Source organism: Balaenoptera physalus (assembly GCF_965194825.1).
Source record: "Balaenoptera physalus genome assembly, chromosome: 4".
NCBI classification, from domain to species: domain Eukaryota; kingdom Metazoa; phylum Chordata; class Mammalia; order Artiodactyla; family Balaenopteridae; genus Balaenoptera; species Balaenoptera physalus.
The window spans coordinates 45,903,712-45,919,458 of record NC_138891.1 but is presented as its reverse complement, the minus strand read 5'-3'; the positions used below and the strand labels follow the sequence as shown (position 1 = coordinate 45,919,458).

Below are 15,747 nucleotides of genomic sequence, written 5' to 3'. Positions count from 1 at the left end.
TAAGAAGAGAGATGTTGTATGAGAAAAACAGGTAGCAGGAATGAAACAGGCTTGAAACGTTTATCTTTTTTTTTCTGAATATTTCTATCCTGATTTAAGGTTGATACATGCCACTCTGATCCACCTAATCTACTTTTTCTTTCTTCGTCATTCTGTCTTGACTGAATCAGAATTGGAAAACATATTGCATATTATCTTCTAATCTAACTGTAGTTAGCATTTTCTGCTGCCTCTGGTCTCTTGTTTTACCTTCTTTTAGTAAACTGAAATCTCGCTACATTGTGAAGCAATCAAATTTATCTTCCCCATCTCTGATTGCTAGAAAGTCGCTCTTTATTACACAGAGCTGGGATTTAGTTTCCTTTACTATTCCCTGCTTTCTCTTCTATTCACTTCAAATATCTTCTTCCTCTTAATCTTCTCTTTTCTGCTCTAATTCTTGTCTCCTTCTCTACATCCTTTCCCCATCCATGTTTCTCCACCTTCTTTCTTCATCTCTAAAACACAATTTTTAAGCACAGTGGGAATATACATTTTGTTTCCTTTTGAATCTACCTCAAGACCTCCTGTGAATGTATTTTGATTCTCTGAAGGAACAGTCAACAGGGCTATGACAGTTTTAAATATCATTTGGATCTTTCCCTTTTGGTGACTAGGACTTGAATTTGTGGGGTTTTTTTAATGCAAAGTTTATGTTAATTTTCATTATATATACATTTATGAATACTTTCAATGTATTTGTTACTTGAAAATTTGAAAAATTAATTTAAAACCATGTTTTCTTTTATTGACCTTTTTCTTTCCCAGAAGTCAGTGGTTCTACTTCAACCCCTGCTACCATTCGCACAACCACTGTGTATCCTGGTTCAGTAAAATGTCCAAGTGTGCTAAATGATCTTATCAATGAGAGAATAAACTGCATTCCAGAACAGTTTCCAACAAAGGTCTGCAACAAAAGTCTTTAATATTTTTATGAATAGATATATAGTATGATAATTATATTAAGATAATTATATTAAGATAATTATTTAATATTGGATCAATTCCATATTTTTAAAACTCTAGCCATTAATTAGGCTGCATTTCTTTTTATTGTATTTATGTATGAACAGATGAGAGATAATGGAAATTACTGAGCTTGCTTTCCTGTACTTCCTTTCAATTCAAATTAACAAGTTAATATTTTCCCATGCTTAACAAGCTATTGTTAAATTTATAAATCTTCATGAAATTCTATCCTCTCCAATCTACTTCTTAAAAAAAAAGTATAACCTTTGACAATATAGAACATTGGAGAAAGATATCTACATTCTATTAAAGTATTTGTGATGATAACATTAAGAATAGTCTGTGGAAAACAAAGTAACGTTGATTCTTCTAATTTTTAAAAATTATTTATTTTTATTATTTGGTAATTGGGGAGAAGGAGCTCAAATGGAGAAAAGTAGGTGTAACTGAATGGATTCACATAACCCTAGTTGACTCTCCCTTGGTCTTCATAACTTGTGTGGGATTAAAATGTCAATGAGTGAATTTGTGTGTGTGTGTGTGTGTGTGTGTGTGTGTGTGTGTGTGTGTATTCCCATTTTGCAATGTCTATATCAAAAAGTCACACATACGTTAGATTGTTATGTAATGACCCTCCAAAATGCTCAGCTCCCATTTGCTCTCATTTGCAATATACATATTTGCATGTGTATGTGTGCACGCATGTGTGTATGTGTACCTGATGCCATTTTAATTTGATGTTAAAAATAGGAGAGAAGTTAACATGTATACTGTCAGCTGGTAAAAGTGGAGGCTTTTAACATTTTTTTCAAGGCAAATAGCCAAGAAGAAAAAGCTCACAAGCATTCAAATTATGAAAACATGTCACACTATTAAATTTAAATATTAAATAGATTTTTGATTATACCAATGTTAACACACAGCAGCACCATGTGACTCAACTTTTACTATAAACATATATAGTTTTTCTTCCACTTCATATAATCTTTCCATATAGATCATAAAATTACTGAGAATTTAGTATTTTGCTTTATTCATTGGATGTTGCAACAACTGGCACATACACTATTTTAAATCATACTGAACTACTAATTTTCTGGAAATAACTACCTTAAACATTTTATGTAGGCTTAAGTTTAGGGCTATATCTTCATCTTTATAGCCTCACTTGCAACTTGATACATAATTGGTACACAATAAATATTTTAGTTCTTCTGCATTGACTACATGACAACAGAATAGACTGTAATTATGCAGAGGGCAGGAACCTTTAAAATAACATGAGCTTACAATAATGTGTACTGATATGTAAATTTGATAAATCACAACTCAGAACATCAGTCTCTGATAGGGTGTAATTGATTCAATTCATCAGATATTTACATTTCTTCCAAGTGAAAGGAACAAAATCATAAATGATATTTTAGCACATTATATATTTGAAGAAATAAGATTTTTTTTAAACATTCACTCAGGCATTTATTGGAATGAGTGTATGTTTAAAAAATAGAGATTGACCCATATGACAACAATACTAACCCCATGATTCCTTTAATAAATGTTTTATCAGACACTTTGTGCAGCTCGAGGTTGCTGCTGGAGGCCATGGAATAATTCTGTTATTCCTTGGTGCTTCTTCGTAGATAACCATGGCTATAATGCTGAGGGAACAACATCAACAACTACTGGTGAGAAGTGTTCTATCATGATGATCCAACATATTTTAAGTTGAATGAAAAAAGTACATTTAAAAATTTTCTTTGGAAAGATATCTTAAATAAAATCAAATGGGAAATATGTACACAAGAATGTTCAAATTGGTATATTGAGGACATTTTTTGCATGATTGTATCTTCCAAATGAAAAAAAAAGTCATTATATGTGACAGGCAAGAAAATTAGAAAATGTGAAAATATTTAATACTTATTAATCTTTGTAAATAAAGTCATAATTCATGCAAACATTTTTCTTTCTTTAAGGACTTGAAGCCAAATTAAACAGGATACCTTCACCAACACTATTTGGAAATGACATTAACACTGTTCTCCTCACAACTCAAAGTCAGACACCCAAGCGTTTCCGGTTCAAGGTTTGGTCTTTAAGATTTCTAAAGAAAAGTTATTAATAAAACACATTATGAATACACTTTTCACCCCAACAAGATATTTCTCTCTTAATAAATATTTATTCCAAAGCAAAAAACTAGTTTAGACTCATTACTCCACTTCTCTGAGACTGTCTACTCAAATATAACATAAGAAATTTTTCTCTGGCAGTAGTTTTTGGAGAATTTAATAATATAGTCAATGTAAAATATTTGGTACAGTGTCCTGAGAATAATAAACACTCAAAAAACTTTAGTAATTTTTGTTATTCAACTAAAGACTGTGATAAAAGATTAGTTTAAAATTTAATTTGAGAAAGATGTTAATTGTTCTATATCAATGTGACACAATCTCTAGTTGTTTTTACTGATATCACTTCTAGTCATGATTTTTTTTTAATTTTATTTTTTTTATACATCAGGTTCTTATTAGTTATCTATTTTATACATATTAGGGCATATATGTCAATCCAAATCTCCCAGTTCATCCCACCACAACAACCCTCCACCCCCGCTTTCCCCCCTTGGTGTCCATACATTTGTTCTCTACATCTGTGTCTCTATTTTTGACTTGCACACTGGTTCATCTGTACCATTTTTCTAGATTACACATATATGCGTTCATATACAGTATTTGTTTCTCTTTCTGACTTATTTCACTCTGTATGACAGTCTCTAGGTCCATCCACATCTCTACAAATGACCCAATTTCATTCCTTTTTCTGAGAGTAATATTCCATTGTATATATGTACCACATCTTCTTTATCCATTTGTCTGTTGATGGGCAATTAGGTTGCTTCCATGACCTGGCTATTGTAAATAGTGCTGCATTGAACATTGGGGTGCATGTGTCTTTTTGAATTATGGTTTTCTCTGGGTATATGCCCAGTAGTGGGATTGCTGGGTCGTATGGTAGTTATATTTTTAGTTTTTTAAGGAACCTCCATACTGTTCTCCATAGTGGCTGTATCAATTTACATTCCCACCAACAATGCAAGAGGGTTCCGTTTTCTCCACACCCTCTCCAGCATTTGTTGTTTGTAGATTTTCTGATGATGCCCATTCTAAGCGGTGTGAGGTGATACCTCATTGTAGTTTTGATTTGCATTTCTCTAATAATTAGTGATGTTGAGCAGCTTTTCATGTGCCTCTTGGCCGTCTGTATGTCTTCTTTGGAGAAATGTCTGTTTAGATCTTCTGCCCATTTTTTGATTGGGTTGTTTTTTATTTTTATTGAGCTGAATGAGCTGTCTATATATTTTGGAGATTAATCCTTTGTTTGTTGATTTGTTTGCAAAAGTTATCTCCCATTCTGAGGGTTGTCATTATATTTTGTTTATAGTTTCCTTGCTGTACAAAAGCTTTTAAGTTTCATGAGGTCTCATTTGTTTATTTTTGTTTTTATTTCCATTACTCTAGGAGGTGGGTCAAAAAGGATCTTGCTGTGATTTATGTCAAAGAGTGTTCTTCCTATGTTTTCCTCTAAGAGTTTTATAGTGTCTGGTGTTACATTTAGGTCTTTAATCCATTAGGAGTTTATTTTTGTGTATGGTGTTAGGGAGTGTTCTAATTTCATTATATTACATGTAGCTGTCCAGTCTTCTCAGCACCACTTATTGAAGAGACTCTCTTTTCGCCATTGTATATCCTTGCCTCCTTTGTCATAGATTAGTTGACCATAGGTGTGTGGGTTTATCTCTGGGCTTTCTATCCTTTTCCATTGATCTGTTTTTGTGCCAGTACCATATTGTCTTTATTACCATAGATTTGTAATATAGTCTGAAGTCAGCGAGTCTGATTCCTCCAGGTCCGTTTTTCCCCTCAAGATTGCTTTGGCTATTCGGGGTCTTTTGTGTCCATACAAATTTTAAAATTTTCTTGTTCTAGTTCTGTAAAAAAATGCTTTTGGTAATTTGATAGGGATTGCACTGAATCTGTAGATTGCTTTAGGTAGAATAGTCATTTTCACAATATTTATTCTTCCAATCCAAGAACATTGTATATCTCTCCATCTGTTTGTGTCATCTTTGATTTCTTTCATCAGTGTCTTATAGTTTTCTGAGTTCAGGTCTTTTAATTCCTTAGGTAGGTTTATTCCTAGGTATTTTATTCATTTTGTTGCAGTGATAAATGGAGGTGTTTCCTTAATTTCTCTTTCTGATTTTTCGTTGTTAGTATATAGGAATGCAAGAGATTTCTGTGCATTAATTTTGTATCCTGCAACTTTACAAAATTCATTGATTAACTCTAGCAGTTTTCTGGTGGCATCTTTAGGATTATCTATGTATAGTATCATGTCATCTACAAACAGTGACAGTTTTACTTCTTTTCCAATTTGTATTCCTTTTATTTCTTTTTCTTCTCTGAATGTTGTGACTAGGACTTCCAAAACTATGTTGAATAATAGTGGCAAAAGTGGACATCCTTGTCTTGTTACTGATCTTAGAGGAAATGCTTTCAGTTTTTCACCATTAAGAATGATGTTTGCTGTGGGTTTGTCGTATATGGCCTTTATTATGTTGAGGTAGGTTCCCTCTATGGCTACTTCCTGGAGGGTTTTTATCATAAATGGGTGTTGAATTTTGTCGAAAGCTTTCTCTGCATCTACTGAGATGATCATATGTTTTTTATTCTTCAGTTTGTTAATATGGTGTATCACATTGATTGATTTGTGTATATTGAAGAATCCTTTCATCCTTGGGGAAAATCCCACTTGATATGGTGTATGATACTTTTAATGAGTTGTTGTATTCTGTTTGCTAGTATTTTGCTGAGGATTTTTGCATTTATATTCATCAGTGATGTTGGTGTGTCATTTTCTTTTTGTGTAGTATCTCTGTCTGGTTTTGGTATCAGGGTGATGGTGGCCTTGTAGAATGAGTTCGGGAGTGTTCCTTCCTCTGCGATTTTTTGGAAGAGTTTGAGAAAGATGAGAGTTAGCTTTTCTCTAAATGTTTGATAGAATTCACTTTAACCATGTGGTCCTGGACTTTTGTTTGTTGGAAGATTTTAATCACAGTTTCAATTTCAGTGCTTGTGATTGGTCTGTTCATATTTTCTATTTCTTCCTGGTTCAGTCTTGGAAGCTTATAGCTTTCTAAGAATTTGTCCATTTCTTCCAGGTTGTCCATTTTATTGGCATAAATTTGCTTGTAGTAGTCTCTTATGATGTTTGTATTTCTGCGGTGTCCATTGTAACTTCTCCTTTTCATTTCTAATTTTATTGATTTGAGTCCTCTCCCTCTTTTTCTTGATGAGTCTGGCTAAAGGTTTATCAATTTTATTTATCTTCTCAAAGAACCAGCTTTCAGTTGTATTGATCTTTGCTATTGTTTTCTTTGTTTCTATTTCATTTATTTCTGCTCTGATATTTATGATTTCTTTCCTTCTACTAACTTTGGGTTTTGTTTGGTCTTCCTTCTCTGGTTCCTTTAGGTGTAGGTTAGACTGTTTATTTGAGATATTTCTTGTTTCTTGAGGTAGGATTGTATTGCTATATACTTCCCTCTTAGAACTGCTTTTGTTGCATCCCATGGGTTTTGGATCATCGTTTTTTCATTGTCATTTGTCTCTAGATATTTTTTGATTCCCTCTTTGATATCTTCAGTGATCTCTTGGTTATTTAGCAACATATTGTTTAGCCTCCATGTGTTTGTGTTTTTTACGCTTTAGTCCCTGTAATTGATTTCTAATCCCATAGCGTTGTTGTCAGAAAATATGCTTGATATGATTTCAATTTTCTTAAATTTACTGAGGCTTGATTTGTGACCCAAGATGTGATCTATCTGGGAGAATGTTCCATGTGCACTTGAGAAGAAACTGTAATCTGCTGTTTTTGGATGGAATGTCCTATAAATATCAGTTAAATCTATCTGGTCTATTGTGTCATTTAAAGCTTGTGTTTCCTTATTAATTTTCTGTCCAGATGATCTGTCCATTGGTGTAAGTGAGGTGTTAAAGTCCCCCACTATTGTTGTGTTACTGCCAATTCCCTCTTTTATAGCTGTTAGCATTTGCCTTATTTATTGAGGTGCTGCTATGTTGGGTGCATATGTATTTATAATTGTTACATCTTCTTCTTGGATTGATCCCTTGATTATTATGTAGTGTCCTTCCTTGTCTCTTGTAACATTCTTCATCTTAAAGTCTATTTTATCTGATATGAGTATTGCTACTCCTTTTGATTTCCCTTTGCATGGAATATCTTTTTCCAACCCCTCACTTTCAGTCTGTATGTGTCCCTAGGTCTGAAGTGGGTCTCTTGTAGACAGCATATATATGTGTCTTGTTTTTGTATCCTTTCAGTGAACCTGTGTCTTTTGGTTAGAGCATTTAATCCATACACATTTAAGGTAATTATCAATATGTATGTTCCTGTTACCGTTTTCTTAATTGTTTCGGGTTTGTTTTGTAGGTGTTTTTCTTCTCTTGTGTTTCCCAGTTAGAAAAGTTCCTTTGGTATTTGTGGTAGAGCTGGTTTGGTGGTGCTGAATTCTCTTAGCTTTTGCTTGTCTGTAAAGCTTTGATATCTCCATCGAATCTGAATGAGATCCTTGCCGGGTAGAGTAATCTTGGTTGTAGGTTCTTTCCTTTCATCACTTTAAGTATATCATGCCACTCCCTTCTGGCTTGTAGAGTTTCTGCTAAGAAATTAACTGTTAACCTTATGGGATTTCCCTTGTATGATATTTGTCATTTTTCCCTTGTTGCTTTTAATAGTTTTTCTTTTCCTTTAATTTTTGTCAATTTGATTACCATGTGTCTTGGCTGGTTTCTCCTTGGGTTTATCCTGCCTGGGACTCTCTGCACTTCCTGGACTTGGGTGGCTATTTCCTTTCCCATGTTAGGAATGTTTTTGACTATAATCTCTTCAAATACTTTCTCGGGTCCTTTCTCTCTCTCTTCTCCTTCTGGGACCCCTATATTGCGAATGTTGGTGCATTTTATGTTGTCCCAGATGTCTCTTAGGCTCTCTTCATTTCTTTTCATTCTTTTTTCTCTATTCTGTTCCATGGCAGTGCAGCCGACCATTCTGTCTTCCAGGTAACTTATCCGTTCTTCTGCCTCAGTTATTCTGCTATTGATTCCTTCTAGTGTATTTTTCATTTCAGTTATTGTATTGTTCATCTATGTCTGTTTGTTCTTTAATTCCTCTAGGTCTTTGTTAAACATTTCTTGCATCTCCTCAATCTTTGCTTCCATTCTTTTTTCAAGGTCCTGGATCATCTTCACTATCATTATTCTGAATTCTTTTTCTGGAAGGTTGCCTATCTCCACTCTATTTAGCGTTTTTCTGGGTTTTTATCTTGTTCCTTCATCTGGTACATAGTCCTCTGCCTTTTCATTTTGTCTCTCTTTCTGTGAATGTGGTTTTCCTTCCACAGGTGGCAGGATTGTAGTTCTTTTTGTTTCTTCTGTCTGCCTTCTGGTGGATGAGGCCGTCTAGGAGGCTTGTGCAAGCTTCCTGATAGGAGGGACTGGTGGTGGGTAGAGCTAGGTTTTACTCTGGTAGACAGAGTTCAGTAAAACTTTAATCCACTTGTCTGCTGGTAGGTGGGGCTGAGTTCCCTCCCTGTTGGTTGTTTGGCCCGAGGTGACTGAGAACTGGAGGCTACAGGCTCTTTGGTGGGGCTAATGGCAGACTCTGGGAGGGCTCATGCCAAGGAGTACTTCCCAGAACTTCTGCTGCCAGTGTCCTTGTCCCCATGGTGAGCTACAGCCACCCCCTGCCTCTGCAGGAGACCCTCCAAACCAGAAGGTAGGTCTGGTTCAGTCTCCTATGGGGTCACTGCTCCTTTCCCCTGGGTCCTGATGTGCACACTACTTTGTTTGTGCCCTCCAAGAGTAGAGTCTCTGTTTCCCTCCGTCCTGTTGAAGTCCTGCAATCAAATCCCACTAGCCTCCGATGTCTGATTCTCTGGGAATTCCTCATCACATTGCCAGACCCCTAGGCTCAGGAGCCTGATGTGGGGCTCAGAACCTTCACTCTAGTGGGTAGACTTCTGTGGTATAATTGTTCTCCAGTTTGTGAGTCACCCACCCAGTGCTTATGGGATATGATTTTTATTGTGATTGCACCCCTCCTACCATCTCACTGCAGCTTCTCCTTTGTCTTTGGATGTCGGGTATTTTTTTGGTGAGTTCCAATGTCTTCCTGCTGATGACTATTCATTAGTTAGTTGTGATTCCAGTGCTCTCGCAAGAGGGAGTGCTCTAGTCATGATTTTAAAGAAACTAATTTCTGCTGTTTTTTACCAAGTAGTTTATTAGTATCGTCTTTTGGATTTGGCAGTGAAAACACTATATCCTTTGTACATTACCTTTTAGCCACAATTTCACAAAAATTAAGATTTTATTTTAAACAAAATTCAAAATTCTTGCAGGATTTTTAAGCAGGTGATCACTGAAATGTAACAAGGATAATTAAATTACAAAAACCCAGTATTCAAGAATCAATATTTAATAATACTATCATTATTTTTTTATATTGGTCAATAAAAAGTTTTATTTGATATAGTACCATTATGACCAACTAATTCTATTAATTCCTTTATAATTTATTCTGTGCATAGCCATTCAGCAATATTAAAGTTAAGTTTATGACTAGATTAATAGCTCATCTATAAAATTATTAAATTTATTATTTCGTGTTTAGAACTCGCATTTAATACTTAGTTCAGAATTGAAAAATTAAATAACAGTTTTGAATCAAACAATGCTAATTTTTCAAAATCTTTGCAGATTACTGATCCAAATAATAGAAGATATGAAGTTCCTCATCAGTTTGTAAAAGAATTTAGTGGAACTGCAGCTTCTGATACATTGTATGATGTGAAGGTTATAGACAATCCATTTAGCATTAAAGTTTATAGAAAAAGCAATGATAGACTTTTGTAAGTAATTATTTTATATTAATAAAAGATTAAATAATTGGTCACTTTTATTATATTATCATAGAATTATGAAAGTCTTAATTTTAGGGCATTTTCAGAAAGATTAAATCTCCTCCCAAAAGAGGGTGGGTGTACATATTTTAAAGATTATAATGTTAAAGGGATTTTAATTTCTCATGGAAGAAAGGAACAAGAAAATGAATGAAAGTATAGAAACGGGGCCAACCAAAGTTGAAGGTGAAGAGCATCACTGATACAGTCTAAGCCTTGTTTATATTTTTGCATACTTAAAACTCCTGTTGTGTTTTTTCCCCATTATTTATCATATTCTGTTGTCAATTTGTAGGGTCAAATAGTTACCAAGCAGAGAGTGACAAATTTCCGTAGTACAATTAGAGGATTTGTCATATATATGTATGAAATTAAATTGAATATATATTAACATATAATAAATTTAAATTACTATACACATATTAATTTAAATATTACCTGAATGCCTTCATTATAAATGTATTTTGAGGGATACTTGCTGCAAAGAATTTAATAACTTTCAAGATTATAGCTCTTGAATCTCCAAGAAAGGTTAATTAAACAATTGTCAAGACTGAATCTCAGCAATTATTTTCTGTAAATATATTTTAATAACTTGCGATTGAGTTTATGTTAAATCACAAAAGAAATGTTGTTTAACATTTCTCATAGTATATATTTGATATGCATAAAACATGTAACCTTTCTCTTTTTGGAAAAATAATTTTGAACTTAATTTTAATATATATATTAGAGGTGCGAAAACCAGTATAGTACTGTATTTTAAACCTCTGTCTCTGGAGCAGAGCAGAACTATGTCTGAAATTTGGCCCTGCTGCCTAACCTTGAAAACATGAATAAATTTGTCCAATTTGTGTCGTTTGTGAAATGAAATTTATAATGGTAGTTGTGCTTTAAGATTTTGGTGAAGATAAAAGGAGAGAATGCATGTGAAGAATCATATTGATGATGATGAAACAAATTGTGTTGATGGAATTAACAAGTTCTGGTTATGGTATAAAATTCATGTGTTACTAAGAATTGATCACAGCTAAAGACTGACATATTTAAAATGCAATATTCTGGATGATAACATAAACCTGTATTTAGTAGAACATTTTATATGTTTCTAGCTCATTTATTTATTTATTTCATGCTACAGGTTTGACACCAGCATTGGTCCACTGGTATACTCTGACCAGTATTTACAGATCTCAGCCAGACTTTCCAGTGAATATATTTATGGTATTGGGGAACATATTCATAAGAGATTTCGTCATGATTTATATTGGAAAACATGGCCAGTTTTTACTCGGGATCAACTTCCTGGTGATGTAAGCCACTCTCTTTCTTGTTATAAATAAAGTAGGTATATTTGAGGATAATTTTAGCCTATTTGAAACCATCATTTATTTGATGTCAGTAATACACATTCCAGAAGCTTGTTTACTTTAGGGGTGAGGATTGATATCAAAGTCCTAAAATAAATAAGTGACCAACTGATTTTATGAATACTTAAAAAGATATTTCCAATTTATGAATGTTTTCTTTTGATTTTCACTTTTATATTTTATCATTCCACTCTTGTACTTAAACCTATCCAGGGTTTGTTATTGCACAAGAATAATTCCAAACAAACACCTTGTTCTACATGGCTTTGTGTGATATGGTGTCTGCCTATCTATTGGACATCATGTCCTGCATCTATACCCACTTTTTCCTTTACCATAACATATGATCATCTTTCTTAAGTTCACATATTTTCACAAGAGGTTGGTTCTCTTTGTAAGTGCTAAACCTTTAAGTTCTTTATTATTTATACAAGTCATTCATAGCTCGGTTGGTTTCACCTCATAAGAACTTTTCCCAAACTCCTCCATGCAGAATTAATCTTTACTTTCTAACCCTTTATTCATACTTTAATATGACAACCATCACAGTGTATTATTTGTGTATACATTTGTCTGTACTTCTAGAATATGCGACTCTTCGGGACAAAGACCATACCATTAAAAAAACTCTTTTTTTATTCATTCATGATTGCTTTGAGTCAAATGTTAATGATTTTTAAAATGCTGATGCTCTTTCATTCCTCAAAATGAATGTGAGTTGTTGTTTTAAAGACCCTCATTTCATACAAAAATATTAATAAATTTTGCCAATCTTTGTTTACAGCTTCACTGTCTATAATAAACACCAGGCTAATAAATACCTCATAGCTATTTTCATACATCTTTCCTTTGAACTTCCATACCCAATCAGCCAAGAAGCCTTTCTTCTTTCACTTTTTAAGTTCATTTCCAATTTTCTTCCACTGCTTCATCTACTCATCAGCTCTCAACCACTGTACTGCAAAAGTTCTATGAGGGTGAACATCATTTTGGAATTCCCTGCAATACCTTGGGCATACATGAGACATAATGGATAAGCATGCTATTACCCTATCACGGATAGCTTTTTTTTTTAATTGAAGTATAGTTGATTAATATCTTATTAAAACTCATTTAATCATAATAAAACATAAAGGAAAGTAAACTATTAATAGTATAATATATAGTTATATATTTATATCTTAATGTATTAATAATTAAAATAAGTTCTATGTTTTTTGTGCTACAACATTACATATGGTACTTATATAGAGAAAATTGTTATAGGAGTATGGGAGTAAGTTAAATATGAAGAGTAAATTACAAGAATAAATTGGAATCTATAATGTCCATTTTCAGTGTATAATCTTTTTATTTTAAATAAATTTATGCCTTATAGAATAATAATAATTTATATGGCCATCAAACATTCTTCATGTGCATTGAAGATACTTCTGGAAAGTCATTTGGTGTTTTCTTAATGAACAGCAATGCCATGGGTAAGAGTAATTTATCTGATAATATATTTAAATGAGACTTGAAATGTTTTAACTGCTTTCTTTATTCCAATCATAGGTATTGTATACCAGAGTAAACTTTGTTGTTACTGATTTAGAAGGTGAAATTATTATAAGCTGGTTTTGTAGTTAGTGAGACATGGATTTTTGCATATCTGTGCTTCTGTTTGGGGGAAAGTATGCTGTATTGTGATATTCGGGCACTTCATTTTCCCTCCAGAGGAACACTGAACACATCCATACAAATGAATATTCCCATTCACATAGCCTCATTTGTTAAGATAAGTTAATATGTCACTCCAGATAAAAAAGAGCAAGGTCTATATGGGGATAAAAAGAAGGAAGAATGATTTTTTTAAGTTTATCATAATTCAAGTAGTGTAGAACCTTTTGTTTTTTAATGTTGTGAATAATGCAATACCTAAATTGGATAGGTGAATCAGTGATAGTAAAAATTACAAAAATTCAAGCAAGAGCTATATACCATATGGTTATACAGACAATTACTATGTCTTGAATATAGACAAATTAAAAACCTATGTAGTTTTTTTCTTAGAAATCAACATGTGATAATATGATCTTTCACAGAATCTTCAATTAAAACAACTAATTGAAATGCAATTTTAAAAAGAAATCTTTTTGTTGTAAAAAGATGGATCCTCTATCCCCTGCTAAGCAGTTTCTAGAGGAGCTTTTGCCAACATCTGTAAAAGGCAGCATCTGGAATATCCTATCTTAAACCTCATGTATGGTGGCATTCCACTTTTCTCCTATATTCTTATCATCAACACCTTATCTTAATCATTTAAAAAAACTGTAAATCTATGTGATTAATACAAAGTACTTTAAATAGACGTTGCAATTATTTTATCACACGTACATGTTTACTATTTACATATGCTTTTCCAATTTTTGTTTTGTAGAGATTTTCATCCAGCCTACTCCAATAGTAACTTACAGAGTTACAGGTGGCATTCTGGACTTTTACATTTTTCTAGGAGATACTCCAGAACAAGTAGTTCAACAGTATCAAGAGGTGTGTTTCAGGTGTATTTTATAAAATTTTTTCTACCATACTTTCAAACATGTCTACATATTAAAATGATTTTAGCTAAGATATTTGAGGCCTCTTAGCTAAATATATTTTTAAACCTTACCATTTTTCAGATATGAGAAAGTGGTTTTTATTTTTGTTTTTGTTATACAGTGACACCTAGGTATATTTAGATGTCTACATTTCAGATATCAAGTTATTTCTTGCTTCTAGGCAGGTGAGTTCAGTAGTTGGATTCCTTTGAGATGTTGCATGTTAAATCTTTACTTATTCATGACCTTCTTCGGTGGGATAAAACAAAAGGAAGTATCTTATCTCCAAGTCTGAGGATAGGTAATGGACATATAGGTCATACATCCCTTTGATAAGAATCTTGGAGGCAAGTGAGTTATGAGGAAGGCTAGTGAAACTTGCTGTTAATGTACCGTAGGTAAATTCCAGGTAAATTAGCTCTGACACTCAGGCTTAGAAGGACAGATATTGAAACATAGTCTGAAGTCTTAACTTCTTGAGGTTACTGTCTAAACAACTCTCATTTACCTATTAAATAGCATCTTAGTGTACCTGAGCCCAAGATGGACCTTAGAAAGGTGAGGACTCCAAGGCTTATTTTGAGCCTAATTCTAGACGTTTCTCCCATGTAAATTGTTCTCCTGTGACTGTTAGTGTATATAATTTCTGGTATTATTATGAAAAATAAATCATTTTTATAGATATAAGATTTAAGAATCGTGCCTATTTATAAAATCTTGTTTCATTGATAAATCTCTTGACATATAAGTCCCATTTTCAAAATGATTTCAAAAGAGAAGCAATTACTATCAAAAACTTTAGTTAGGATCTAAAAACCTGAAATAAGAGTAGGTAAGGTTTTACACAATTGAATGATTTACAATGTCTAGCAATTCCCAAATTGCTGTTCCTAAATGCGAATTTCAGAAAGGCAACAAAATTTACAGTCTCTATAATATGAAATCATAGTTATTGTATACAGTTATCACACCATCAAAAGAGGGGACAGCACATTTTTGTAAGAATTTGATATTTTATTTGTGAAATATTAGTTGGGATAGTTGTCTATTACATGCTGGGTAAAGTCTGTGGTCAGCAGTAGTTGAGTTTGAGTCATGTTTGACATGAGAATGCAGCATTCATGTGATATAGCAGTCCACTTGTATACATCATTTTATGGGCAGACTTGTAGAAGCTTGGATTTAAAGAATAAGATAAATGACTTGTATAGAATATAGCACTATTAATCACTGCTGCATTTCAATGGGGCTCAAATTATGTAGAGAGAGGCAAAAGAAACTACTTCTTGTTTGAAGAAAAACAAATTATCCTCTCTGTATAAATTAATACATTAGTGGTCCCAGTATGTCAAAATTTAAAACATAATGCATTTGAATGACTAGATCGTTTCATAAGTTTTAAAGATAATATATACATATAAGGTATAAGATGAATAGTACATAAATTAATATAGTATATAATAAAACATGTTTTATACACTTTTATGAAAATAAATTATGTGATACATATAATACACACACACACACACAGAAATTTCAATCACATGTCCAAATCTTTAAAGAAGTTCAATGGAACATAAGGTGTTTATGAATAGAGTTTAAACATACTGAGTTTTGGGGGAGTTATATTTGATACCAAGTTTTTAAAAAATAAATTTAAAGCTTAAATTGAATAGAATACAATAACCTGAGTATTTTTTTTTTTTAATTTTTACATAGCACTTTTTTTTTAACATCT

General features: G+C 32.9%; 1 protein-coding gene across 1 annotated transcript in view; it reads left to right on the top strand.

The window, feature by feature from the left end:
* The window catches only part of SI (sucrase-isomaltase), a 125,527-nt gene that overhangs the window by 19,151 nt on the left and 90,629 nt on the right, over positions 1-15,747 (top strand). Inside the window, exons 2-8 of the mRNA XM_082458474.1 lie at positions 808-944; positions 2,579-2,696; positions 2,988-3,097; positions 9,855-10,006; positions 11,199-11,370; positions 12,806-12,905; positions 13,847-13,959. Of these exons, the coding sequence (XP_082314600.1) occupies positions 808-944; positions 2,579-2,696; positions 2,988-3,097; positions 9,855-10,006; positions 11,199-11,370; positions 12,806-12,905; positions 13,847-13,959 (902 nt within the window). The remainder of the gene's footprint in view (positions 1-807; positions 945-2,578; positions 2,697-2,987; positions 3,098-9,854; positions 10,007-11,198; positions 11,371-12,805; positions 12,906-13,846; positions 13,960-15,747) is intronic.